The sequence below is a fragment of the Neofelis nebulosa genome, chromosome 3, assembly GCF_028018385.1.
Source record: "Neofelis nebulosa isolate mNeoNeb1 chromosome 3, mNeoNeb1.pri, whole genome shotgun sequence".
Lineage (NCBI taxonomy): Eukaryota > Metazoa > Chordata > Mammalia > Carnivora > Felidae > Neofelis > Neofelis nebulosa.
In genome coordinates this window covers 174927075-174954086 of record NC_080784.1, presented here as the reverse complement: position 1 = coordinate 174954086, position 27012 = coordinate 174927075, and the positions used below count along the sequence as shown (strand labels likewise).

The following is a 27012-nucleotide window of genomic DNA, read 5'->3' as shown; positions in this document are numbered from 1 at the left end:
GGAATGGAAAGACAAGTTGGTGAGGAAGAAGACTTGAAAGATGACCTCTAGGTTTCCATGGTGAATGACCAGAAAATAACGCAAATGGGTTGGGGGGGTGGGGTGGGTGGGGGGCTGCAAGCAGCCTTTCTGAGGCAGGAGCAAGGAGAAGGAGGATTTGGGTTGGGGACATGTTGAATTAATTCTCTCACATAGCAGTGGTTCGAAATGCCTTCCTCTCTTCTCTTTTGTTTACTTTTGAAGCGTGAGGGCAGTATTAGCTCACGGTTTCACATCCAGAGGCTTGGTGGCTCTGAGAGGTAAAATTTTTAATGGAGGATCCTCAGGAGCTGAGGGAATTACCACCACCCTGACAATTCTTTCTGGTTATTTTTAAGGTTCCAGCCATCCCTGCTCAGGCCGGAATTTCCAGGAACTGGTGCTGACCGGAGCCAGTTGGCCCCTCCCAGCCTCCCACTGCCTCCCGGGTGGGGCCCCATGGGTGGAGGCCTCTTGGGGTAGAGTGGGGTGGGTGTCCAGCGATAGGGCACCAGTGGAGAGGCAGTGTGGCCTCACGCAGCCCGTCTGGGTTTGATTATATAACGCTTCTCAGAAGAGAATTGTGAGGGCTGAGCCTAGCCTCTTAAGATACGTACACTGAAGGATTGATTATTACACATCATGGGCATTTTTCAGTAAACTAAAACACAGAATTGTCTGAGAGCATAAAGAAGGAAAACAGCTGTGTAAACTTAGTAGGCAGAATGATTTGCATTTGCGAGAAAATTTCTTTAAGAAAGGTGTGGAATGCTACTAACCAGGTAGCCTTGAACTTGAGAGTTTACCTGAAGGATATGGGTTTGGGTTTCCCAGCTCCCACCCCTGCTTCGCCGGGCCTCCGTCTAGAAATGTGTAGGGATTTTGCTTGGTTGTTACCTTTGCACCTGTCCCTATTTACATGCAAAATCAATTGCTTCACTCGGTCTTTCCGAAGTACAGGGTGTGGACAGAATCTTATCTGAAGCCATGTCCTGTTTGGACAAGTCGAACTCGCCTTGGCAACGCTCCATAGGGTGGAGCAAATGGGTGGAGGCAGGAAAGTAAAATTGGGTGGCTTGTTAGCAGAGAGAGGAGAGAGGGCGGATTGTTTGCTCACTGGATCATTATATTTAATCTAAAACTAAATAATTAACTTCTTTCCCATTTACAAAACATTTTGATGCAGAATAGCTAAATCTAATTTGTGAGGGGCAAAGATTTAGAAACACTCCATGGAATTTTTTCCTTTCAAACCAACAATAGAAGACAAAGGTAGGTGAAACTCAACCAGGAATATGAAAATGGGGGTGGGGGGGGGCAGTTCCAGGAAGGTGCCAGCATCTGGCTGTTCTGGAAGGAGCCTCCAATTTAAAAATGCTTTCTCACATCTGTTGCCTGGCCCCCTGTACTCCTGGCCAGGGCCACTGCCATTAAATATTTGACTCTTCCGGAACTATGGAAGAGTTTGGGTACAGAAGTGAAGAAAGAAGTGTTTCTTTTGAGAGGAACTTCAGCTGCAAGGATGCCTGCCTGCCCTTTTTCTTCTCCTGATCAAGAATTACACACACACACACACACACACACACACACACACACACACACAATTTTCGGGTTTTTTTTTCTTTTATCCCCTGCAGTTCCTTTGGGGAGTAAAGGGTGAGGGAAGGCGGTGCACTTCCTCTTTCACATCCAAACTCTGGAGAGTTAAGGTGCTTGCAGATGGTGTCTCGCTTTGGTCTCACTGTTTTTCTCCCTACACCTTGCTGAGGTCAGCTGGGAAACAAAGATTACTACAAACAAGCCGTGTAGGAAAATGCAGGGACCCTTTGAGGATCTGAGGAAGAGATATGGAAAGTGCCCAAGAAGGGAGAATGTCAGAAGCAAATCTTGCTATATCACAAGAAACTTCGCTTCAGACACACACACACATTCTCTCTATGTCTCTGTCATGCTTCTCAGGAAGGGGCAATCACTTATAAGATTGTTTTTATAATAAAACTTGCTCTAGCTTCTAGACAAGCTACTTTCAAAGGAAGTTTGGTGACATCATAGCTACCTCTTACATTAAGGGCTGTGTTTGTTTCTAAGCTCTGTCCCTCATTTGTACCCTCGTAAAGCAACTGTCGGGTAGGGGGGTGGTGGTGGACTGGATAGGACTGTGAGATGGAACTATATTGCTTCTGAAACTATGTAAATGGATTCACCAAAGCTTTTAAATACATAAATCACACATTCTTTCATTTTGGCAAAAATCTGGCCCTTATTTTGACTTCTGAAAAGTCCAAAGTGTAAGTAGAGAGAGTGAAGGGAAATCTTTTTATTCCTTTTGGGAGAAAATTCAGTTGTATCAGCCCTTCCCGGCAAAATAAAACAGGGAAGATGACATCGTTCCAGTTATGGAAAATGATTTTGGCAAGTTAAATACAACTAAGATGGAAATGTATTAATGATTGGAAAATAGTTGTTAGAAAAAAACAGAACCACATTTGGGGCTCCTCATCTCTGGGATACCTACATAAAATGGTTACCAGAATTCCTGGGCCTGCTTAAAACCCACTAGGTTTAAAGACCCTGAGGTTGGCAAACTCATTTTACTTACTTCGTCCTTGGCTTCTAATACCTGTTGTAGTGCGCCACCTACTGGTTCTACTTAAGACTGCGGTCAGTGTTGGTGAACTAGATTTCCTACAGCATTTGCGTTTTACTTAGCCTTCTTTTCTAAGGAGGGCTGTATCCCCGGTACATGAGGTGCCCATGTGTAACAAAAGCCACCAGGTTCTAATTCTTTCAGTGCATAAACTACTTCTCAGTTCTACGGAAGGCACCTTGGAGACATTGCAGTCATTCTTCCGATTCTAGACCAAAATCCAAAGACAAGGTCAATGCCAGTAGCAAAAGTGGTCTCTTCAGAGATAGGCACAGTAGTTACAAAGTATAAGTTTTCCTGAAAATCAATAAACAGAAGCCCGATTTGTGTTAATGTGTTTGATTCTCTTCCTAAATTTGGTTTCTTTCTAGCTTAGCTTCCCTCTCGTTTCTATTAAAAGTTTTAATTATAGAAGTAATACATTTAAAAATTGGCACAGAGATGTGTGTGAAGTTGTCCCATCCCACCGCCCCTCCCAGGAAGGGCTGTCTTGTGAACAGTTCAGAGTGTTCCGTTTTCTTTGTGTGTCCCTCACCTTCTCTTGTTCCATATCCTGTAGCTACCACTGAAAGTATAGTCAGTCATTTTAGAAACAACCAAATTGGGAGCAGAGTGTTAGTTAGACATGTAGATGGAACGATGAGTGAGTTTCCTTCTGTTTGCAGTGACACTCGAATTCTGCACAGATTTTTATTGTCCAGCGATGCCTTGGTCAGCTAGGAGTTTCAAAATGAGATATTCTAATTCTACCCCTCATTTTTCATTTACTAGCTGAAATACTTCTATAATGAGAAATAGCCCTTGGCCGGCGATTGAGTTACTCTTGAGGTACAGTTCTGAACAAATAAGCATACCTTTACAATGATTTTTGAATAAGATAAACCAGTTTCATTAGGGCACATGCTTTCTGCGAGACTTTTTTCTCATGATTACAAGTCTCATGAAGCATTAATTTCCTTAAATTTAGATAAAAGGTAAAAATTGAAAATGCCAGTGATTTGTACAATGTCTTGAAATGATAAGAGATATAGTAGGCTAATGTGTCATTCACTTCTAAATGGATTTAGTCGTCACTGCTGTGGGCAGTAGGAAAAGTCATTAAAGGCTTTATGAGCTAAATGGTGGCATTAGAATTTGACCCAGAGTCCGTCTCCTGATGCCATTGTGTGCTCTTAGCTGGTAGTCAAGAGGGTAAGGTACCCTGAGGCGTGCACGTGCTGGGAAGCTATTGCAGTAGTACAGCTGGGAAGTGACAAGGTCTCATGTGACCTCAGGCAGGATGTAGGCAGCTAGTCACTTTTGAACTAAATTCAGTGTGAGTTTTTTTAAGGGTGGAGGGGACGGATCTCTAAGGCTAGGTCTCTTAGCAAAGAGGCAAATACTTGGCATTGCTCCAGAAGTTGGAACCAACAGATTTAGTATCATGTATACAGCATGTGTATCCAAAACCTGTGTACGTATTTGTTAGTAGAAACTATTCACAGCACAAAGAGTTATGTTTTGCTTTAAATTTCATTTGATCTTCCTAAAACATTACAGGTAAAGGAGGGGTCATCTACATTTTAACATGGGAGAAGGGTTGTCCTATGGCCGGTCTAAGTCCTATGGCAGGTCTCAGGCACATCTCCTGCTTGAATCTGGAGAACAGGGCTTTTTCACTGTGCACCTGAGAAGAAGAGTGCTTTTATTTAGAAGGATTCTCATCGAGATACCCTCTGGTAGAGTGGATGAATCCCTAAGAGTAAATTAAATTTAAAAGGCTTGGGGGAGGGGTGGCCAGCCAAGGGTCAGGGCCGCTGAATTACCTGACCTCATTGATGTAAGCAGGAGATCTCACATCCTTTGTTTCCACTGCGAGGCACTGGACAGCGATTCTTAGAACCCTATCCATCTCTGCAGCTGCGAGGCTGGGAACTGGTTAATAATAGATCCTAAGACACAAAAGGGGTTTTCATCCTTCATTATGAAATCATCCATTTTTCACTGGCTGTTGGGGTTTGTTTTTGCTGGCACACATAAGAGGGTATTAGCACCATTGATTTGAGCAGCCTGGTATCAAATTGTGTTCACAGATTATAATACATACTGTGATGCAGGAAAATAAAATTCGAAGTCAGAGCCTTATGTTGAGTTAACGATGAGACTCACGTGTTGTCATGAGACCCAGAACAGTGTTTCTTCAACAGAGCAAGGGAGCACTAAGAATGCACAGTATTACTTTTATAATTGTACGTGAAGGTTTCTTAGTATAACGCAGCGTACATGGATATGACGCACTACAGGACCGCTGTCGTGGAAGTTGGGGTGGGAATGGGGAGTTTTAACACGGAAATACAGGAAGTAACCTAGAACTAGAGACTTCTGCAGCTTTTTCAGGTAGAATGCAGTCCGGAACTTAATTCACTTTTCGACCCGAACCAAAGTGGTCCAATAAAGATCTTGCCTTTAACCAAAGCTCTGAACCCTTAAACCAAATTTGAATAGTAGGTGCCTGAAGCAGGTTGTTGAAGATCTGGGTAGTAGACAGGCAGTGATTCCAAAAGCTATGGAATGCAGTTGTATGTTGTGCAGACTGAGTATCTTGTCTTGTGGGGAAGGGGTTGGCTTGATGTCGATTAGTGCCGAAGTGAACCAGTCCAGAACACAGGAGGGAAGGGATAATAGGAGCATAACAGTAGAAGAGAAGAGTAAGGCCAGACAAGATTAAGATGGACATTTCCTTTACATCAGGCTAAAGATTGGCTTATTTCCTAATGAGGAATTGGAGTGAATACAGACTAACAGTCTTCATGTGTGAAACGTGCTTAGAAAACAAGGGGCAGGGGGGCTGGGGGGGCGGCTCGGGACCTGAATATAGGCATTTCACTCGAGGAGACATGCAGGTGCTACATAAAGATGGAGAAGATTCAACTTGAATAATCACATCAATTTCGAATATAAATAGTTTGCTGTTTGAAACAAACTAGCAGTTTTTATTTTTTTGAGTGGTAATACACATTACAGGTGGGCATGTTGGGAAATGGGTTCTATTTGTGGGAATAGCAGAGCAGTTTTCCTGGATGATACATCAAATGGTTTGGAAAATATACGTGCTTCTCATCCAAGAATTCCCCTACGTAAAATTTACCCCATTTAAGAATGTGCAGGACATGAGTATGAAGACACTGCCATCCATAATGGCAAAAATTTAGAAGCAACCTAACTGCCCGACAGAAAGGGATAATATAAATAACCTGATCTGTTCGCACAGTGGCACACGGAATTTGATGGTACGGAACCATCAAATGTTTTTACTGAAAAACATTTGCCCAGTCAGTTGTCAAGTGAAATTATGAGCATGCATATTACAATCCTTTTAAAAAGAGAGTTTGGAAGGATAAAAACAAAGATATCAATGATGATTGGTTCTAGGTTTTCTTTTGGTTGTCTTGTTTTTTTTCTTGAGTTTTCTGTAATGAACATAAGGAAAAATGTTTCACGTTCATATGTCATGTGAACTTCTGTTGAGTTGTACAGCAGTGTTAAGCAAGCTTTGTTGCTCAGAAGGGGCTGTACGTATTGTTCCAGAAATGTCAGGGTTTATGTATTTGAGTTAGAAATGCCAGTTGGCTCTCATCTACTTAGGACCATGGAATCTGGTTTTAATTATGTAAAATGGCATCTTTCATAGGTAAGGAAAATAAATTCCAGCCATTCCGGGGCTAGGGGAGAGGAAGGAGCAGAGAAGGGGCTTGAGGAATATTATGTTTTATTTTTACTGGTTTATATTAAGGTAACCTTGGGATTTATTTGGACACCTTGTTTTGTTTTCTAGGCCAAACACCAGAGCACCCTAGAAAGCTTAACTAAAAGAATGCTCATGTTTGACCCAGTCCCTGTCAAGCAAGAGGCCATGGACCCTGTCTCCGTGGTAAGTTTTCCAAAACTGAACACCTCTTCTTATTTATTCCAAGTGGCAAGAACATTATCGTGTGTTGTGTTATTCCTTAAAGTTACTCATCACTTGATAGGCATTTGGTGAACAAACTTTTCTGAAAGCCTCAGGGAGTAAGTGGAGCAAATACCCCCCAGCAACCGTGCGCCCTTGTATAAATGAGATCCACGTCTCAAGACCTGTGCCCAACGCTCCTCAGGGTGTGATCGCACCGAACTTGGGTCATAGGCGAATCTGGTCATTGCAGAAGTAGACTTACAGAAACTCCTCAGTTACCAGCTTTTCAGTTTGGGCTCGGGATTATTGGTTTCAGCCAAAAAAAGTTCAGCCAGACTGATTTTTAAAAATTAATGTGGATCTGGGGACATTAAAAAAGAAGAAAAATCCTGTACTCAATGTTTATCATGGTTAGGAAGCAATTTTCGAATGTACTTTTGTAAGAAATCTGCATCAAGAACATGATTATTTTGAGGTTTTTTTTTTTTTTTTTTTTTTTGAAGATCACCCCAATTATATAGAAAGAAGAGTTTCTTTAAAAATGTTGGTGAATGTCCTTTTTTTAATACAGGAAGAAAAAGAATATTCCAGTTTGTCTCATTTGGTGTTCAGCATGTCCTTCACAGAGCTGATTTAAAAAGATGAAACCTAAAAAAAAAAAAGTCCTCATTCCTGCATGTAAATGCATTCAGAATAAAAAGATTTGCTTAAAAACCTATGACAGCAGCTATGCTGAGCTGTGACTGTATGAGATGGCTGAGGAGAAGCTAGCGAAGGAGAGAACTTGGTGGGGAGAACGGGATTCCTTTCCACTTGGGAGAGTCTGGCTGGGAGGGAATCTTGTTCCGTGTGTCTTTCAACACCTTTGTGCTAAGCTAGCCTCCTGTGGGCCCGGCCCATCGAGATGCTTCTCCCCGCAGGTGGCTAGGAGTTTGGCCAGGTGTTTCCGTAGGTACAGCCCTGGTGCTGTGAACATGGGGCACGGGCAAGGACAGAAAGGGGTCCAAGGACTTGAGTCAGGGGGTGGCGTCCACCTACGGTGATCTGGTTGAGTGAATATGAAGTAACAAGACAGTGCTCCCACTGTGCCTGGCTCTTTTCTTCCATGGCTTGGAAAATAGTCACAAGGGGAAAAACTTGGCCTGCGTTGTGTATCTGAAGGTTGGTAATGACACGCTTGCAAAATTAGATCATCCTCATGCATCGGCTGCCGAGGCTCCTGCCAAAAATGTTTATACAAGACACAGGGGTCACTCGGAGGCCCTTGGAACTGAGTTGCCATGGATATTACTAAGCCAGTGAAGTGTTTACCACTGTGTACAATGAAAAGTTAGGTCCAAGTGGCTTTAAGGAGATAACATTTACATTCCAGCATGATAACTGGATAACCAAGTGTCTGAATGTGATAATAACCGAGCAGTAAGAACTTCATTAATCAAAAAAGTAAATTGACTTCTGATGTTATTTCGTGCTGTCCCCGTATTCATCAACCCCTTACACCAAACTATTGCATGCTTCACATTGGAGGAAAATTGAGGTGTAAAACTTCCCTATTAATTATATCCTTGAAATATGAATAGGTTTTTAGTACTGGAGAAGATGATTAATTTTATAAATGATGCAGAACCATCTTTGATGCATTTAATATTCAGTATACTTCCCATGCTTTTAATCAGGCATGAAAATATGGCTCAAGAGCCAATTTAAAGCTCAAATGAAGATCCACATTGCTAAGTTGGTGTGATATAATTAAGTGTAAGGAAATGCACTTGACTGAAAAAAAAGGAAATAAAATGAATTTGAAGTAACAGTTATAATGCTGTAACTTATATAAATATATGAAGTTAAAATATGTAGAAGGAAATTTGCAATTAATGGTCTCTAGTTTTACACTTTCAGCTAGCACTTAGAGAATTTAATTAGATCTTTTAACCAAAAGTCAGTGTCAGTCCTTACAATGAAATTTCTTTTTCCTGCTTCAGCAAAACCTCAGTTAGTGGAAACATTGGGGGAGTGGGATGTTGTTATTATTTTAGTTAACAAAGTTAAATAAAAAGCTTTTGTTTCCACTCTGGAATCTTCAAATTTTATCTCTCCTGCCTCTGTAGGTGGAGTGTGCTAAACCTAATTTATTATTCCTTTATTCCTTTTTTTTTTAATTTTTTTATTCCACCTTTGACCTGAAGGCTGTTTACCTATTTGGCATTTTGCTACAGTTTAGAGAAAGTAAGGAAGTGTCATTTCTCTCTTAGTGAAATAGAAGCCTTCAATGCCGCCCTCTGCTAATAAACCTTGTGCTTGGAGGCAAACGCTAAGTTTTTGGATTGCCCTATTAAAATTTGCAAGAATGAGGAACAGAGTAGAAACCCACCCTGTGCTGTATTCTGCTACTTACTGTCGATGCGATGTTGGCAAACCACCAGCAACTCCTGGAGCCTCTTTTCTTTTTAATTTGTAAAATTGGAGATGATCACGTATAGAATACGAGGTGGCATGTGAATATAGAATGCACATGTAAAAGAAATTGCTTTCTTGAAAGCATTTGAGTACACTTTCAAAGAAGGTTGAAAATTAATTTAATTCAGCAAGTGAGAAAGAAGACAAAGTTTTAAAAAGTATTTTCATATTTTATCCCTATAGGAAGATTAGTTTTGAAGAAAGAAAGTGTTTTGTTTTTGTTTGTTTGTTTGTTTTTTGTTTTTTTTTCTTGTAATGAAAATTGTCCCTCTAACAGACTCCTTCCAGGTTGAGAAGTACTTAAAATCAGTAGTGCCTCTGTTCTGTTCCAACAGAAACACATGACTTTTCTGAGCCTGGTAGAAAGAGAGCTTTCTACTTTTGTTTGCATAGAAGGGTATGACATTTGCTGTTTCCAGAGTGTCTGTTTATACACGCACCACGCCTTCTTGCACTGGGAACCCCACCCTTGGTATGAAGATGCCTTTGACTTGCCATTGCCCTGTCACGGATGTTCACTCTTTTTTTTCATATTAATGAGCAGTGAAATAGAGACTCCATCCATGTTTCGTGCAGTCACCCCATCCACTTAAACTGTCTTGGGATGGAAAACTCACCAAAACCATTCCCCATAAAACAAGAAATGACTGAAATTCTCACTTAAGTACAGTGATAGCTTTGAAAAATCATCCAAACCCTGTGCCTTTATCCCCGTCACAATTAAAATCATTATTTTGGAGAATCAAAAGAACTGATACTTTCCTTAGTCTTGACAGTAGTAAAAACTTGCTCAGAGGGTGCATTAATTCACTTCATTCATTCATCAAGTGTTTGGTGAGCACCCATGCCAGACCCTCATCTCTCATTCTAATGAGAGGAAGCGATCCTCAAATGAATTACATGTGGTGTACGGCTTGAACACGTGAATGTCAGTTACAACTCAGAAAGTACAACCCACAGCCACCCCTAGTGAGGGCCAGAAGGTCCTAGAGACCCTTGCCAGAGTCTGGTCTGCAGGCTGCTCTGCTCCAGCATATCAGGCATCCTTGGGTGAGCAGGTCTGCACCGGGGCATTGGGTGTCCATCAGTGGCCAGAGGAGCCTTTTCTACTTCATCAGCACTTGCCTCCTGTTTGGATTTGGTGCTAGTGCGACACTTATTTGCACTGCTTTGTTAGAAGCCTGGAAAGGTCTGGAACAGAGCAGAAGCAACTATTACCAGGGTGTACTCAGTTAAGGCACACACCCGCAGCAAGCCCTGGATGGGTCCTTAGGCTGTGGAGAACCAGATTGCTGCAGGCTGATTGTAGCAGCTTGTGTGCTCCACCCAAATAAGTAAAGCACACACGTCCTATAGAAGGTTCTGATGAACATTGCTAAGGAATTTTCTAGTGAGATGGTTTGAGAAACCACATTTCTTAACCCTTTTACAAGGCGGTCAGACTGGAGAGAGTTAATTGTGTACTCTGTTGTGTATCCAAATGTGTACCCCCATCCTTTTGGCCCCATAGCCTTGCAAACACTGCCCATCACATCGGAATGGGGGATGGAGTGGGGGGGCATTCACTGGAGAGCATACTCAGCAGAAATGTGCATAATGTTTCTAAAACTGGGCTTTATGTATGGCTTTCTCTTTTTTTTTTATGGCTTGAGAAACCTGAGAATATTATTAAATTTGCAAATCTCCCAGGTTCTAAATTCCTACTTTCCTTAAACTCACCTCACAGTTAGAAAAAAACCCAGCAATGACAGCAATAAAAGTGTGTCCTCATTTTGCTTTCTATTTAACTGCCAATAACTTGGCATTAAAATCTAGGTCATAGGGAGGTCTTTGAAAAATAGGGCTGAAAATATGGGAGCAGCTACATTTTGGTGAGTAGAAACAATTGGGAAAATGCTTTCCACTTCCTAAATTTTTGTTTCTAGCACCAGTGAGATTTATAGAAGGCATGTTAACCTTGAGAACCAGAAGAAATCGTTTCCCCCTGTATTTAATTATGTCTTCAAACCCTTATTGTACATACTAGAATTTGTTTTCTTTTCTTTTCTTTTTTTTTTCTGTTAGTGAATCTGTACCTCTTAACGTTCTTTATTTTAATATTTAAATGTAAATGTATTTAATATTATTATGGCTGCATGTTTGGGTCTCTCACCTTTGGTGGACTTATGTGTGCCTGGTTCTAAAGAACCCTTTTGATCCTTTCCCCTTTTGATTCTTGATACCTAACTCAAAGCTGTCTTTAAAGACAACCACTTAGGGGTGCCTGGGTGGCTTGGTCGGTTAAGCATCCGACTTCGGCTCAGGTCATGATCTCGCAGTCCGTGAGTTTGAGCCCCGCGTCGGGCTCTGTGCTGACCGCTCAGAGCCTGGAGCCTGTTTCAGATTCTGTGTCTCCCTCTCTCTCTGACCCTCTCCCGTTCATGCTCTGTCTCTCTCTGTCTCAAAAATAAACGTTTAAAGACAACCACTTACATATTTTGCATTTCCTGATTGTATATCCTTCCACATCCTTGTTTTTAAGCAGTATTATCAGTGAAAATTCTTTCCCCTTTTAAATTGTATTTGAATGATTTACCAAATTTTCATACTAGAAATTAGTGGTTTTATTCTGTATCTCTTTATCATTTACAGCCGTGCTGTTCAAAAGGGGTCTATGCACCTAGGGCCACTCCCCAGAAATTCAGAATCTGCATTTTAACAAGATCGTCTGGTGACTTCGTGCACAGTAAAGTTTGAGAAGCCCTGATTGGGAAGTTCAGATGCATTATAGTGCAACTCCTTGTCTAGAAAGAGAAGGGACTTCGAGCACCACAGTGTGTGTTAAGCTCCTTATCTCATTGAATCCAATTTTAATTTTAACCTCACGACCTCCTAGGATACGGGTGTTCAATGTCACCTTGACAAGTTTTGCCATATCCTCGTGGCACCTGCACTTTTAATATTTAGTAATTTTTCTTGCCCTCTTTTTTGCAGAATTGCTTTTTTAACGTAATAAATTTTTTCTGAAAAGGAAGTTTATATCGCTACTGTAAAAAAAAGTTTTTTTTTCTTGCGCATTTAAATAAACACGTAACCATTTTAAAGCACTGTGTATTTTTTGTGTACTCTCGAAGTATCTTCGGTACCCCCAGAGAGACGTGCATCATACTGCAAGAATCACTGCTCTACGAGATTATAGAGATTGCGTTGGCAGGGATAAAGAAGGGACAGGAGAACAAAACACATAATCTTAACGATGAGAAGCTGACTTCAAAAGCAGATAAAGATAAATACTGCCAGGTCCCATGCTGCCCAGGAGAAGGGAGTTTTAGAAGCAGCTCTGGGGATTCTGATGCATAGCCAGGTGGAGATTTCACTTGTGGAGTCCCAGAAAGGAAAGGATGTGATCTCGGTAGTAATCCCAGTTAAAAAAAAAAAACAAAAAAAAACACCACTGCTGACCCACAATTATTTATAACTCACAATAGTGGCCACTGGGGGACTGGGGTAGCCCAGAAATTTATCATGCATTTAAGCTCCATTGGTGGGTTTTCTTGGTTGCATCATGAGCTGGTACTGCCTCAGAATCTGGAATGCATAGGCTTTTAGAGCTGGAAGAGAGGCATAACATGTTGCTGATCACTTTCACTATACAATATTCAAATACAAGTAGTTTTCTGCAGATGGACTTGACATGTTATCACTAAAAATTTCAGCTTCCCTAAAATACCCACGAGTAAAGGAAATAGCTTATATTGAGTTTAATTTTTTAAAAAGCATCCGACAACAAAGACTTTTTTTCAAGTTTAGTTAAGGAATAGAAGTAATTCTAGTAGGGGTGCCTGGGTGGTTCGGTCGCTTAAGTGTCCGACTCTTGATCTCAGCTCAGGCAGTGATCTTATGGTTCATGAGATTAAGCCCTGTGTCAGGCTCTGCACTGATGGTGGGGAGCCTGCTTGGGATTCTCTCCCTCTCTGTCCCTCCCCAGCTGGTGCTCTCTCTCTCTCTCTCTCAAAATATCAGTAGATAAACTTTAAAAAACATTTTTTTTTTTTAAAGTAACTCTAGTGAATTCCCTGGCCAAGGACCACACCCATAGTATGCAATGATTAAGATTGATTTGTATTTAAAGTTGGTAATATTCCATTATTCTGAATCCATAAGAGAGAAAGGTATTTAAAGATAAATTAGGTCAGTTGTAAGACAGACCTTAGTTTTTTGGAGGAAACAGACCATTGATCATCCTCTTTTGATGAGGTGGTAGCAAGGTATAGAAGTACAGACACTGGGCCTTGGTTTGTGTGCAAGTCAAAGTCACTTCAAGCATCACGGGACCTTGTTTGTGTCATATTAGCTGTTTCTTATAGTTCTGTGTCACGCACAAATTTGGAAATCAAGTCACCTTCAGCTTCATTCAAACTGTTGGAATAAGACCATTGAATGCGTTGGGGCCATGGATATGATTACGCTGTGGTGGGTGACCTTCAAAATATAGGTGGGGAGGATGACTGCCTGGGACTGCAGTGTCTCCTGGGATGTAGGGCTATTACTGCTAAAACCAGACCACAGACCATCCCGGGAAAACCAGGACTGTGGTCACTCTAGTCATGGTCGGTCACCAGCTAAAGCCCCCCGCCCCCAAAGGTACTACTGTGCAGCTGTTTCTCCATATTATACACAAGTGTGTCGTGAGACTGTAAATGCCCTGCTGAGGTGAAGGATGGAGAGCATTTCCTGCCGACCCAGAAGCCCCATCAGCAAAGCAACAAGGTTCATTGGCTTGGCTGGTTGTTGGTGAACCCCAACACGGAACTTCTCCCGATAAAGGCCCACGAGTCTTCTGTTTATAACCTGTTTCAGAATTTTGCCGGGTGTCAACCTCAACCTTAACATTTGACATGGGAAACATCTTAGAATTAAATGTGAGGTTTTTCACGGTTATCCCATTAACCTTAAAGTGTACTAGACCAGCCCCCTCCTAGCGTTTTCAAGGGTCGGTATCTAAATGTAAACCGCTTTTGGAGGTCCATGTAACTGAGAGCACCTTCTTGCACATTTTTGTCTTAGTTCATGTTTCAGGCGAATGCACCTGTGTCACTGCTTGTACGTTTCTGTTTCTCCTTCCCAATAGTCGTACCCATCTAATTACATGGAGTCAATGAAGCCCAACAAGTACGGAGTCATCTACTCCACGCCGTTACCTGATAAGTTCTTCCAGACCCCGGAGGCCCTGTCTCACGGGATGCAGATGGAGCCAGTGGACCTGACCGTGAACAAGCGGAGTTCGCCACCCTCTGCGGGGAATTCTCCTTCCTCACTGAAGTTCCAGCCCTCGCACCGGAGAGCCTCGCCTGGCCTGAGCATGCCTTCTTCCAGCCCACCGATGAAGAAGTACTCGCCGCCTCCCCCGGGCGTGCAGCCCTTCGGCGTGCCGTTGTCCATGCCCCCGGTGATGGCCGCCGCCCTGTCCCGGCACGGCATCCGCAGCCCCGGGATCCTGCCCGTCATCCAGCCTGTCGTGGTGCAGCCGGTCCCCTTCATGTACACCAGCCACCTCCAGCAGCCGCTCATGGTCTCTTTGTCGGAGGAGATGGAAAACTCAAATAGCAGCATGCAAGGTAACCGCCACTGGGGACATCTCTGCGGCTCCCGCCTAGCATCGGGGTCTGCGCCCACCGGCTGGCTCTGCGGGGCCACAGAGGAGGCAGCGACAGCGCCCCTGTACTCTTCAAGGAGCCATTCCCCTTAGAGCCTGCCCGCCTGAGGCGTTTCCTTTTGTTGGGGGAGGGGGGGCAAGTGTTGATACTGGAAGAGCTCCCAAGAATCAGGCTGTTTAATGAATGCCATGAAATGGTTACTTTTACCGCGTAATTGTCAACTTTGAGATACTAAAGATCCCGACTTTATATTTTGCTTCATTGAATGCCAACCAAAAAAGACATTAATTTAATAAATGCCTTTGATCATGGTGATAACTAAAGGTTACTAAAAGCCGCCTCGTTTACTGGCTGTTTGGAGGCAGAAGACTATGGGGTTAAAAGGTGATAACGCAAATTCCTAAGGAAGAACCATTTGGGGGCTGATGTGCTCAAAGTCCAGCTTCCTATGCATGCCACTTGCTGCCAGAGTGGTTGTCAGGGGAAACACACCCCGCAGATTTGTTTCTGCCGTAATTTTGCTAAAGGCAATCGGATACTCCACACATCAGCATTGTAGGTAGAAGCTATGCACTAAACTTTTAAAAGCTGAGATTGGTAAATTGTACATGGAGTGACTTTTCTATTTTTATTTTTTAGTACCTGTAATTGAATCCTATGAGAAGCCTATATTACAGAAAAAAATTAAAATAGAACCTGGGATTGAACCACAGAGGACAGATTATTATCCTGAAGAAATGTCACCCCCTTTAATGAACTCAGTGTCCCCCCCGCAAGCACTGTTGCAAGAGTAAGTATGTTCAGGTCTACCCGACATTGGCGTAGCAGCGTGCATCTTGGGACCTGGAATGGAAGTGCAGGCTTCCAACTCAGGGTGTGGTGTGGATTGCCAGGGACACCTCACAGTAGGGGGCAGCCACTGGGAAAATGGGAAAATCTCCAAAGACAATGTGTCCCACTATATGGACTGTCTTATAACATTTACGTCAAGTTTGCAGTAAATCGGTTACTCGTGATTTTGCCACCTTGTCATGTAAATCATTTTTATTCTTTTTTTTTTTAAATCCTTCCAGACTGTACATAGGTTTCCCATAATCTTAATCCCCATATGGATTGAATTTGGTATTCCAGATAGTCTACTTAAGGTTGGATCATGAAAACTTTACAGGACATACATCATCCTTCCAATTGTCACTTCTAATACTGTTTCTACGAAGGGGCATCACAAGCCCAAAGGAGTCACTCCAAAAAAGGCCTGGGAATAGTGGTGGCAACAGAAAGTTGCCCATGTAGCTCAGAGAAGTTAAGCATTGGAGTAACCCACCCACTATCTCTGGTGTTTGAAAATCACATCTGCCCTTGGAATGTTCAGTCTGCTTCAGAACTGCCGTCCAGTAGGAAGGTTTCTCTGTCAGTCTACATCCAAGCACTGAACTGTAGTTTGTGTTAGGTCTAACTTGCTCTAATGTGGTGGTGTCATACACAAGTTAAATAGCATCATTCATGGGATTTGCAACAATAGATACCCTTGCCTTCTACCAGTGATTACACTGGAGGCTGTGTTTGTAGTAGCTAAGAAGGTGGCCTTTGGATTGGACATCTTGGATCCCAGCTCTGCTCTCCACCATATGTATGACCTTGGGCTTGTCACTTAATCTTGCCTTGTTTCCTCTTTATTTGCATTATTGATTATAATTATTTTTCTTGTAATTGTCTTGTGTTATGGCTCTTTCAAGGTTGGATTTAATGACCAGCTTCCTAGTACAAAGGCAACAGTTATTGTTTCCTCCGGGACCCTTCCATCTTCTTTCTCCCATATCACTTTTTTCCAACTTGAAACAATGTTCTGCCCACCTTTCTACGTCATCTTTTCCCCTCTCCCTTACACAGTTAATTCTGCAACAGAATGTGAATTCTCTGGCTTTCGAACAGCTATTTTCTGGAACTTAAAACACATTCTAGTTCTATCCACAGTTAACCCAAGTAGGTGCCTTTGTAGTAGGTCACGTTAATTGCCCATTGTACCAAATCGTAGTTATTTGGGGGGGAGGAGGTAGTTGGCCTTTACTCCCTGATAGGCAAAGAAGAGAATGGAATCCTATGACCAGCCACATCAGCAGGGAGAGAGTGTGTCTGATGGACTTGTACATTATTACCTTTCACAATTGCATAATGCCCCCGCCCCCCATGAAACTTTCCCAGATGTTTTCAAAGGCGTTATTTCATTTCCCCCATAACAAGCATGTGGGAGTCAGAGCAAATGGAGAACTGATGAGCCAAGATATGAGATAACGCGCCTTATAATCATACTGTGAACAGCAGGGGGGCCTGGGTTTGACCTCCTGTCACCAGATGACTGCTCTTCCTGCCACGTTGTCCATATCTAACCAGTGCATCCCACTCCTGCTCTCAGGTGAAAGGGAACACAGAAGGACTAGCCAAAATAGACACATCTTCTAGACTGAGTTACCTCCTTTTTTTTTTTTTTTATGATGCCAGGTGTCTCTGGCAAGTTAACTGGCAACATGACTTGCACGTGTCATTGTTCCTGCACAGGTGATGAAAAAGATGCTGTAAAACTAAATAAAGCCACGTGCCCAAGAGAGAGGAATCCATTGACTGAAGAAGGGTTATTCCAAAGTCGAGGTTATTATGAATTACATTGTAAAACATTACAGAAGAAAAATACTTGAAGGCTATATTCTGCTACTGAAAGAAAATATTTTTTCTCATTTTAAGTTAAGATTCTTTTGACGATCTCAAGCTCAGTGGCTTTTAATGATTAATGAGTAATATGCTTATGTTAATGCTGACCCAAGAATGCATTTTGCTCCTCAAGAAATTCAACAGATTAGCCACAACTGGGACGTGTAGTCTTTAAGCAGTTCTCTCACAGATGTGATTAAGTAATGTCTTGGAGTGTGCCCAGTAGCAGCCCACATAGGAAACCAGCTAGCCAGGAAAGAATCGATTGAAACCAAGTGCCTAGTCCCATTGCAATGAGGCAGGCCCGATAATATTTGCCTTCTGAAACCCTTCCTTGCCAAAGGTGGAATACAAAGTGCAGTTTGGAAACCCATTTGCTTGGACATAGAGTTACAGCTTTAGAATTATTTTTAAAGGCACTCAAGTGGCTATCAGCTTCCTTTTTTTTTTTTTTTTTTTTTTTTGTATCTTTACATATGTGAAGTGTATTTAGAGTGAAGAGCTTGAGGGTCAGATTTCCCCCATGTAATTGTGTGTGACTTCTAGCAAACTTAAGAGGGGGTCGGCTTAACTCAAAACAATGACCAGGTATCTGATACGTAATAGCTGTTCTTATTTCTTGGTTGTAATGATCCCAAACAGTGTCTTTAAAAGTGGGGAGTACAGAAAGAGTGAGTTCTATAGACCCTGCCCTCCAGCCCCTGCCTGCACCAGTATCTGGCTCTTTAGAAATGGGGCGTGAATGATGCCACCTTTCAAGGTAGATGTCAGCTTGAGCAGAGATTTCACTTTTTGGTGTTGGGACATCCCAAAAGAACTCTTCGTGAGATTCAACAGCCGTAGGGGCAAAGTTTGCAATTGGGTTTCTGAACCTCAAAATAGTAACAGTAATTAACCATAATATTTAGTAGATTTACATCTGGAACAGATGTTATCCTGCAGTGTGTTGTATACATTACCCACAACTTTCTAGGATCACATTATTATCATCGTCCCCATTCTACAGAGAGGCACAGGGAGAATACCTTGCCCGGGGTCACAGGGACTCGCAGTGACAGAGCTGGGATTTGATGTTGGAGCACACAGCCTTGTAATGTACCTTTGTATGCAAAATGAGCTGGAAAAGGCAGACAAAACCAGTGCACAGAAACCGTTAGACACATTCCCAACCCATAAAATCTAATAATTGGGAGAGACTTCCAAAGTCACCTGGGATACTCCCTCAGTATCCCAGAGGCATAGGAGATACAAATTAACCAACCATTCAGCTTTTTCCCCCAGCATTTTATTTCCTGAAGTTTTCTTAATGAAGACGAAACGTTTCAATCAACAGCATTAAGGTTGAAAGTTAGAAATAAAATAAACTGACAACTCTTCTTTTTATTGAAGGATTTTAAATTAATAATTTAGCTTTATAAACGCAATGTGTCCATAGACCTGTCACTTCTCTATTTTCTCTGTTTGTACATCTATATAATTGAAGTCCTTGTCCCCCTGCCCTCCCCCACTAGTTCATGTTCACTTTTCCATGTATCTGAACTTGGCTATTTTATCCTTCTGTATTGCTCCCACTAAACATCAAGGTAGGAAGGTAAAGTGATACTCAAAACTGACAGTTTTCTTTGCTACTAATAGATGTGAGGAATAAGTAAAATCACTTAAAATCAATGCCCCTTTTATTCTTTTTCCACTTACTTCTTAGCATGCCTGGAAAAGTTACTGATAAGGAACATGTATTCAGATTTTTACCAAGATAAAAGCAAGTTTCATTTCAGGAGCTCCCTTTTGATTTTTATGGCAAAATTTTATCATCCTTTTTGAATCTCACAAGCTTGAGCATTTACGCTCATCAGATTCCCTCTCTCCTCGTCCACGCTTGTACAGAAAATTCATGGGTTATTTGGAACATTTTAAGAACTATGGATTCAAATTTATAAGACGAGTCTTTCATTACTGTTGGAGGCCAGTTCCATCAGCTTGTAATGTATCAAGTAATTAGTCGTTAGGAAGGCAAATGAATAGATTAGAATTTTTTAATTACTGACATTAATCAGCAGAGGAAGCCTGAGAAAGCTTTACAGACTTTCCCCAGCTCTTCCCCATCTGCCTCTTCTCTCCACCAGATTCCTTGAGAAAAAGAGAAAGTTTAGAGCAATGGTGTTGGACATGATTTGATTTCAAACCCACCCTGGAAAGGTGAGCCGACGCAGGAGTGGGTCTGGGTGAGCGGCCGCAGGAAGGCAGGGAGACGCCAGGTCCCGTGAGAGCCCAGGGCTGCACTTGGGAGCCATTGTCAGGACTGAGACACTTCCTTGCCTGACTGCTAGCGCTGCACCCAAATTCTCCCTCAAGCAGGAATAACAGTACCAGTAAAGGTTTGAGGTGGCGAAAACAGCAGTGCTGTTATTATCATTATTATTTTCTTTTTCTGTTTTTTTTTTTTTTTTTTTTTTTTGAAGGGCCAGAATTTGAAACTCAAATGTGAATTGGTCATCTTTGAGAGAAGCGAAATGCCAATTAGGTAAAGGATAAAATGTAGATACAGTAGGCGTCGCCTGAGATTTGGGAATTCGACCTTTTTCATTTTTCCCTAAAGGACAGTGATGAAAATCAGGACAGCCTGCGAAAAGACATTCGCAGTGCTGAGCATCGCTTAGTGCCACAAGCTACTACTATAAATAGGCAACTTTTTACTGAGGGAAAGAGACTCTCCTAGCTCCTCCATCTCCCTCTAGCATAGCACCTAACCCTTCTTACTGTCATTACTTATCTACATGTCTGTCTCCCCCTAGAGTGTGAGCTCCTCGAGGGCAGGAACCCTGTTTTTATTCATCTTTGTGTCCGGGTGCCAAGCACAGTGCCTGGCTCATGGTAGGTGCTCACTCAATGTTTGTTGAATGAATATAGCAGTGCTTCTTGGGTTGATCCGCTAATTTCCTTTTATTTATTTCGTTGGGTTTTTTTGTTTGTTTGTTTTTGCCTAGTGTCGTTAATGCCTTTGGTAGACGGAAGAAAAGGAAGAGCCTTTCACTCAATGTTTTACGTTTAACATTGGCTTTCATAGGAATCACCCTTCAGTCATAGTGCAACCGGGGAAGAGACCTTTACCTGTGGAATCTCCGGACACCCAGAGGAAGCGGAGGATACACAGGTGTGACTATGACGGATGCAACAAGGTGTATACTAAAAGCTCCCACTTGAAAGCGCACAGAAGAACACACACAGGTATCGGGAATATAAGACTCACTCCATCTTGCTTCTTAAGAAATATTAAAATGGAACGTCAAGAACAAACGTTCTAGCTCTCAGAGGTTATTATACTGAAATTGTTCCAGGCGTCTTGAAAGTTAGCAGAGTCGTCTACAGATGTCTCTGCTCATCGTGAAAAATGAGCCTTGTGATGAAGGGTTTATTTTTGTAATAAGTTACAGTAGATTAAAGGTTAATTCTGTAGCAGTGGAGTTCTGTACTCTGCATTTAAGGGACAGAGAGAGGGATGGAAAGGCTGCTGGAGCAGAGAGAAAAGGACTCTTAACCATGGGCCTGTCTCACCAAGGATGTGGCCTTCATATGGGCCATCATTTAATCAGTGTTGCCCATCATCGGATTCACAATGGCAAAACCCAGTTTTTTATGCAGAACAAACAAAGGTAGCAGTTTACAGAAATGGAATTCAAATGGAAGACTTGTTGAAAGAAAGAAAAGTAAAGATATTTGGGTGATTTGTGTCTTCCTAAAACTGAGGGAACTTCTGTGCTGTTGCCTGCGTATTTGTTCTAGGGTCTTTTTTATTCTGTCCAGTATTGACTATCGACCATGCAGCCGGATCTTACAAAAACTCATCATATGGGTGAAGAAAACATAAAACTGCTGCGTTTGCTCTTGAACATTCTGTAAGCAAAACATCTTAAGGAACCCATACACAAACGATTTACACCGCCTGATTAATTGCAGTCAGTATTGGTCCTTAATGTTTATAATAGGCCTCATCTGACCTAACCTCAAACCCTTCAGTGTGAAATTCTAGTATAACAGCAGTGGTCCCCTGTGTACGTTTCCTTAACTCAGCATGTAGTTTGTTTGTTTGTTTTTGAGCCTTCTGTGAGTCATTTGTATTGGGAATGTTTACAAAAAGGGAGAATTTGGGATTTGGAAGAGAAAAGGGAAGGAAAGTGGTGGTGGTGTGGAAGTAAAGTTTTCAGTGACTCCCCGGGAGAGAGAAAGCAGAGGGGAAGTCGGCTTGTGTACCACTGAGTTCTTAGGCTTTGTCGCGGTATAATTACGGAGGGAACTGAGGGCGATAGCCTTGTGTTCAGAGAAACATCCAATCAGCAATGCCAAGAAAACTAGTAAAAGCATCCCCAGGGCATTAATGGGACCCTACAGGTAGACATTACAAATTTCCAACCTAAGACTAAAAAGACATCGGATATTTGAGTAAGAATTTAGATGCAGGAAACATACCTCAGCGTTTATATTCAGTGAAGCAAAGCAGACAATACAGTTCTGAATATCTCATTGAAATACCAAGGGATGTCAATCCTTAAAATGTCTAGAGAACAAGTGATAGTAAATGGGAATTAATTTGTGATGCCCATTTGCCCATTAACACGTAAGATTGCCACGAACAATACTTTTCATTTATAAGAGCCTTCATACTGGCTCTCCCTAAGATTTGGCCCAAGGGTCTCCTGTTCCTCAGCTGCCTGTTACCATTATCCCACAGGACAGGGCTGGAGAAACCGGGCTTCTGACAGGGCAGGAAGGAATTACTGTGTTTTTAGTATGTCTGAATTAGAGCATTATACTTAGGCATAATTGCAGTCGATGAAACAAAAGAGAAGATGTTGAAATCGCTGCCAGATTTTTTGGTTGATAGAGGCTTCTCATTTTTAGGAAACTGTTGAAATAGTAAGAAAGATCCCACAAATGCTAGCACCGCATATAACTAAGCACCTCAGTAGCTTTAAGACTTGGAGATAAACAAATACAGATCACCAGCTGTTTCCTAAGGTACTCATCCCTACCTTTGAGGGCAAAACCAAAATTATTTGCTAGCTCCTCAGAATGGATTTCAATGGCTTTATGCTTTAAGAACTCTTAAAATCCCATCCTTCTCCGCTGCCCGCTTTTTTTTTTTTTTTTTTTTAGATGAACTTACCTTGGAGATACTATTTGCCAAGAGTTTTAGCTCAAAAATCTTAGCTTCACCATTTTTACTAATTAATAGCCTTTTGCCCTCAGAAAAAATAAGCTCTTTTCGTTTTTCCTTTTTGCAGGAGAAAAACCCTACAAATGTACTTGGGAAGGATGCACATGGAAGTTTGCTCGGTCTGATGAACTAACAAGACATTTCCGAAAACACACTGGAATCAAACCTTTCCAGTGCCCAGACTGTGACCGAAGCTTCTCCCGTTCTGACCACCTTGCCCTACATAGGAAACGCCACATGCTAGTTTGAATGCCTCCGTCCCCTGCCTCAACGTGGCTCCCCGTTCTCCCGGCTCTCTCTCTCTGTCCTCCTTCCCATTATCTAACTCATTTTTTACATGTACGTTTTAATTTTGATTCAGCTGGCCTGAATCTCTGAATTTATATCATTCAAGCTTCCATATGGTCAGTAGTAGATATTCTCTAATCCTCCTCTCCTTACCACGGGTCAGACCTAAAGAATGTGAACACTTTTTTTTTTTTTTTTTTTTTTTTTTTTTCCGGGGATGCTAAGCAAACCCTTCTTACAGATACGTTTAATGTAATGAGAACAAGGGAACATGTAAACTTAAAATAACCAATTGTCGGTTCCTCCGTGTATTTCTCAAAAGAATGTCAAAGTAAATGTATTAGAAATACAGTATCCAGCCTGCTAGTCCTTGCCAGGGACGTTCATACCTCTGTGCCCTGTGATCGTATTTTGTGCTCGCCAGCAAGAAGGGTGGACCCTTTCCTCAGATTAACTAGAAGTGCAGCAAGATTTCAGGTAGGACAGTCAACTGGTCCATTGTCCTTCACAAATCCTGCTTGTCAACTTGGATTTATCACTTCATCTAAATTAAGTCCCTTATACTCCTTTGTGCCTGCAGCTAGTAAGGAGGCCTCTCCACCCCTGGAGGTGAGCCAGAGTTGCTGATTTAGGTCGGTGACGTCTGCCAGTTAAAGGCTGGATGCTATACTTGGATGGCACAGAGCCTGAACGAAGGGGCATTCGTCAGGGGAGAAGCAGCGGGGGCAAAGGAGGAAGCCGGCCATTCCTCCTGGGCTGGGGCTTTTCGTTCAGTGAGGTTTCATCGTGTGGTTAGCTGTGCAGTGCTCTCCCAGAGCGGCCGTCTCTGTGTTTGGCTGTGCAGAAGCAGAGCCAGATACTGATGGGGTTGTCCGTGCACCTGTCTCCATTCCTCTGATGTCCTTAATGTGGATCATCAAGCATTTGATAGTAGGGACACAAAAATATTTGCCCAGTAATGGTAAGAAAAGTCTTTCAGATAAGAGTATGGATGATGGCCTTTTCTTTTACCCAACCTACTCACAGGGTTTTTTGCAAACAGGGAAAACATTGAGCAGTAACTGTATTCCCATATCAAATGAATCATACAGCTTTTATACAGAAGCTCTTCTGTGTGAACTATAAGGTGCCAAGGTGGCCGTCATTTGTGTTTGTGATACATATCATAAATAAGGATCTGCTAATGCTGTAGTAGATTCATTCGATTTAAGACCCGAGTGACACTATTTGTAAATATAACTAGTTGTGAAGCACACATACCTTCATTCGGGGGACAGATTTCTGAAAAATAAAGAAAACCACAGTTCAGGGATTCGCGTATTAATAGCTCAAAAATTCCCAAGCATTTACTGTTAAGGAGCTGGAAATCAATCATTGTCAAGTATCCCGTCAGAAGAAGCTGAAAATGACTCGTGTTTATGTTAAAGATAAATAGCGCCATTATTTGGGGGAAGTTTTTTGTTTTTGTTTTTGTTTTCAAAAGCTGGCTTTTGAGCACCATAGTCTAAATGCCAATAAAAATAACTCATGCATAGAAATGTCATTGGTCCTCAATTTGAAGAAAGTGGGCGACGGTGGTCAAATGTGGGTGCATACAACGAAATGCGCCTTCACCCCTCGATAAAGGATGGAAGAGAAGAGAGAATGGAATCCTGAAGATTCAGCCCAGGCGCGACTCAGGATCCAACACAACCTTAACTGGGAGGAATACATTGTTCAACTGTTTTTAAGACATCAGTGAATGATTCTGGAGGCCTGCAAATCACGTGGGGAGCTTACTTTGACGGCGCTATGTTAACAAAAGTTAGTTGTAGGGACTGTGCACCTAAGAGATCCCACTCATCAGCCCTCTGAACCAGCTGAAAGGAAATGTGGAGAGACACAAAGTAATCTGTTACCTTCTTGGCACTTGGTTGTGATTCTCTCTCTTTTTTTTTTTTTTTTTGTAAGCACTGCAGAATTTGTTTAGAATATTAAAACATCCTAATTGGGCTTTTTTTTTTTGTTCGTGTTGCTGCAACTATGACATGAATTGAAAGATAAAAATGGCTCTTGGGAAAGTAGGTATTGTCTGTACTGTAAATGCTTTGTCACATTCATGCCAAAGTGTTTGTTTCTAGAAGTGATTCTTGTACAACACACTGAAGAATCAAGTTGGAATGCAAGGAACTTTTTTGTTTGATGGAGATAACCAGATTATGTGTTCCAACCCATATAGAAGGTAGGGGAAAAAAAGGCAACAAAGGGTAGAGTCGATCATCTTTGAATAATTAGCTTTGAGTGTGAGAGTCCAGTTAATAGAAAGCTTCGTAGGTTCTCATGAAATTTGATGTGTTTGTTATGGCATATTTAAATTTTGTTCAAAAGAGCAAGCAAGACCCTGCAAAGACTATTACGTGACTATTCAGCTTGCTTAGATTGTGGTAACAGTTCATTAACAGATCCATTTTAACTCTGAAAGAAAAGGCAACCCAGAGAAGCCATTCTCTGTTCCCATGCTGGTCTGCATACTTTAGTTACCAATTGGCTCTTAACCAAATTTTTCTTTTTTTATATATATATTTGTATTTACTATGATAGTTGAGAAATTTAGTCTCTTAGACATTTTTAGCTGTTATTGTGGAAGACCTCAAATACAGGATAAGATGCCCTTCAACATGTGGTCTTAATGATGTGCCATGTTACTATCAGAGGTGATTTTAACTGCAATATTTTAAATTGATGCGAATGATCTGTAAACATGAAGTTAGTGTTGTATAAATTCTGTTAGAGTTTCTTTTGATTATTGTCCAAGTGTCGTCTTGGGGAAGTCAGAAAGTTTAAGGCTGAATCCATCATATTTTGGAGTTCTAAAATGTGAATCTACACCATAAATGGGCATTAACATTCTAAATCACCTGGTATGGAGAATGTGTTAGCATAGCTGTGTTCAACTAAGGAAATGCTAAATACGTGGAAGTTTCAAGAGCCTTGGAACAGATTCGTAGGGAACTGTAGATGTAAATGTATATTTTATTAAACACCCATCTGCACTATCAGTGTTGCACTAATGTGGAATTTGAAAGACTTTATTGCTGATACTGTATATCTGCACGTCATTCCTGATTAGATTGTTTTAAAGACAATCTCAAAGATCTAAGATTTTAAAATAATTTGGTTTGAAAATATACAGTCATCTTGAAGGAACTGCTGTTATACATGAAGTTGCTCAGAGTTGTCTTTATTCTCTTCTTGGTCAAGGTTAACAGTTTCTAAATGATCGCAAATTCACTTAAATAATACATTTACAAAGCCATTTTACATGCATTAAACGAGGGCTACAATAATATTACGTTTTACAAATACTAGCACTTTTTTTTTTTTTTTTGCTGTTATGTACTTAGTGTTAGAGGGTCAAAGTAATCTTTCTGCTTAGCATCTCTTAAACCATACCTGCAACTATAGCAGGGTTATTACATTTACAGTACTTTAATACTTGTATAAACTATGCAGAAATTTTTAATAAAGTGTAATATATTTTATAAGCTAATAAGACTGAATGGGTAAAGGTTTTTAGCATGCGTTAGTATACTTGCAAATACTGAAACATTTTGGTAATCTTTCTTACTAAAGATGTGAATGTTTAATGTACCTTCTCTGTTTCTACTCTGTAGTCCGATGGGAATTCAGTAATGACATTTTGTCATGTCAAACTGTGAACATAAATTTGTACTGTACAGTCCTCATATACTATATACAGTATGCAATATATGTATTATATACTTGTTAATAAAACCATCAGAATATTAAGCGAGATCATGTGATTACTATACATGCAGTGACCCCTAAGAGCAAAACTTAGCAATGTGACATCTAAGAGACATCACTTAGAAAGTTCAAAGTGAATCGTTCTTTGATAGGCAATTGTTGATGCAGGGAAAGAAAAATCAATCTAATGGGAAGATGAACTGAATGAGTGAACTTAGCTCTGAAGGTTTGTCCCTGGTTTTCTGGTAGGAAAGTCTTCTGCAACAGGGAATCTTCAAACCATAAACTGGTAGACAACCCACCACGAATCCACAAACTTACTTGCTACATTCTTGGAATATTTTTTTGTCTATGACACCCACCTTCGTCC

At 41.4% G+C, this 27012-nt stretch overlaps 1 protein-coding gene across 2 annotated transcripts in view; it reads left to right on the top strand.

Moving 5' to 3' along the window:
• Positions 1 to 26684, top strand: part of KLF3 (KLF transcription factor 3) — a 35424-nt gene extending 8740 nt beyond the window's left edge. The window contains exons 1-6 of one of the 2 annotated variants that reach the window (XM_058722866.1): positions 1138 to 1290; positions 6480 to 6575; positions 14164 to 14650; positions 15329 to 15479; positions 20460 to 20620; positions 22675 to 26684. In XM_058722866.1, the coding sequence (XP_058578849.1) occupies positions 6519 to 6575; positions 14164 to 14650; positions 15329 to 15479; positions 20460 to 20620; positions 22675 to 22856 (1038 nt within the window). In that variant the 5' untranslated portion in view covers positions 1138 to 1290; positions 6480 to 6518 and the 3' untranslated portion in view covers positions 22857 to 26684. Of the gene's footprint in view, positions 1 to 1137; positions 1291 to 6479; positions 6576 to 14163; positions 14651 to 15328; positions 15480 to 20459; positions 20621 to 22674 lie in introns of those variants that run through there. The other variant, XM_058722865.1, reaches the window with a different exon arrangement.
• The last annotated feature ends 328 nt before the right edge of the window (positions 26685 to 27012 follow it).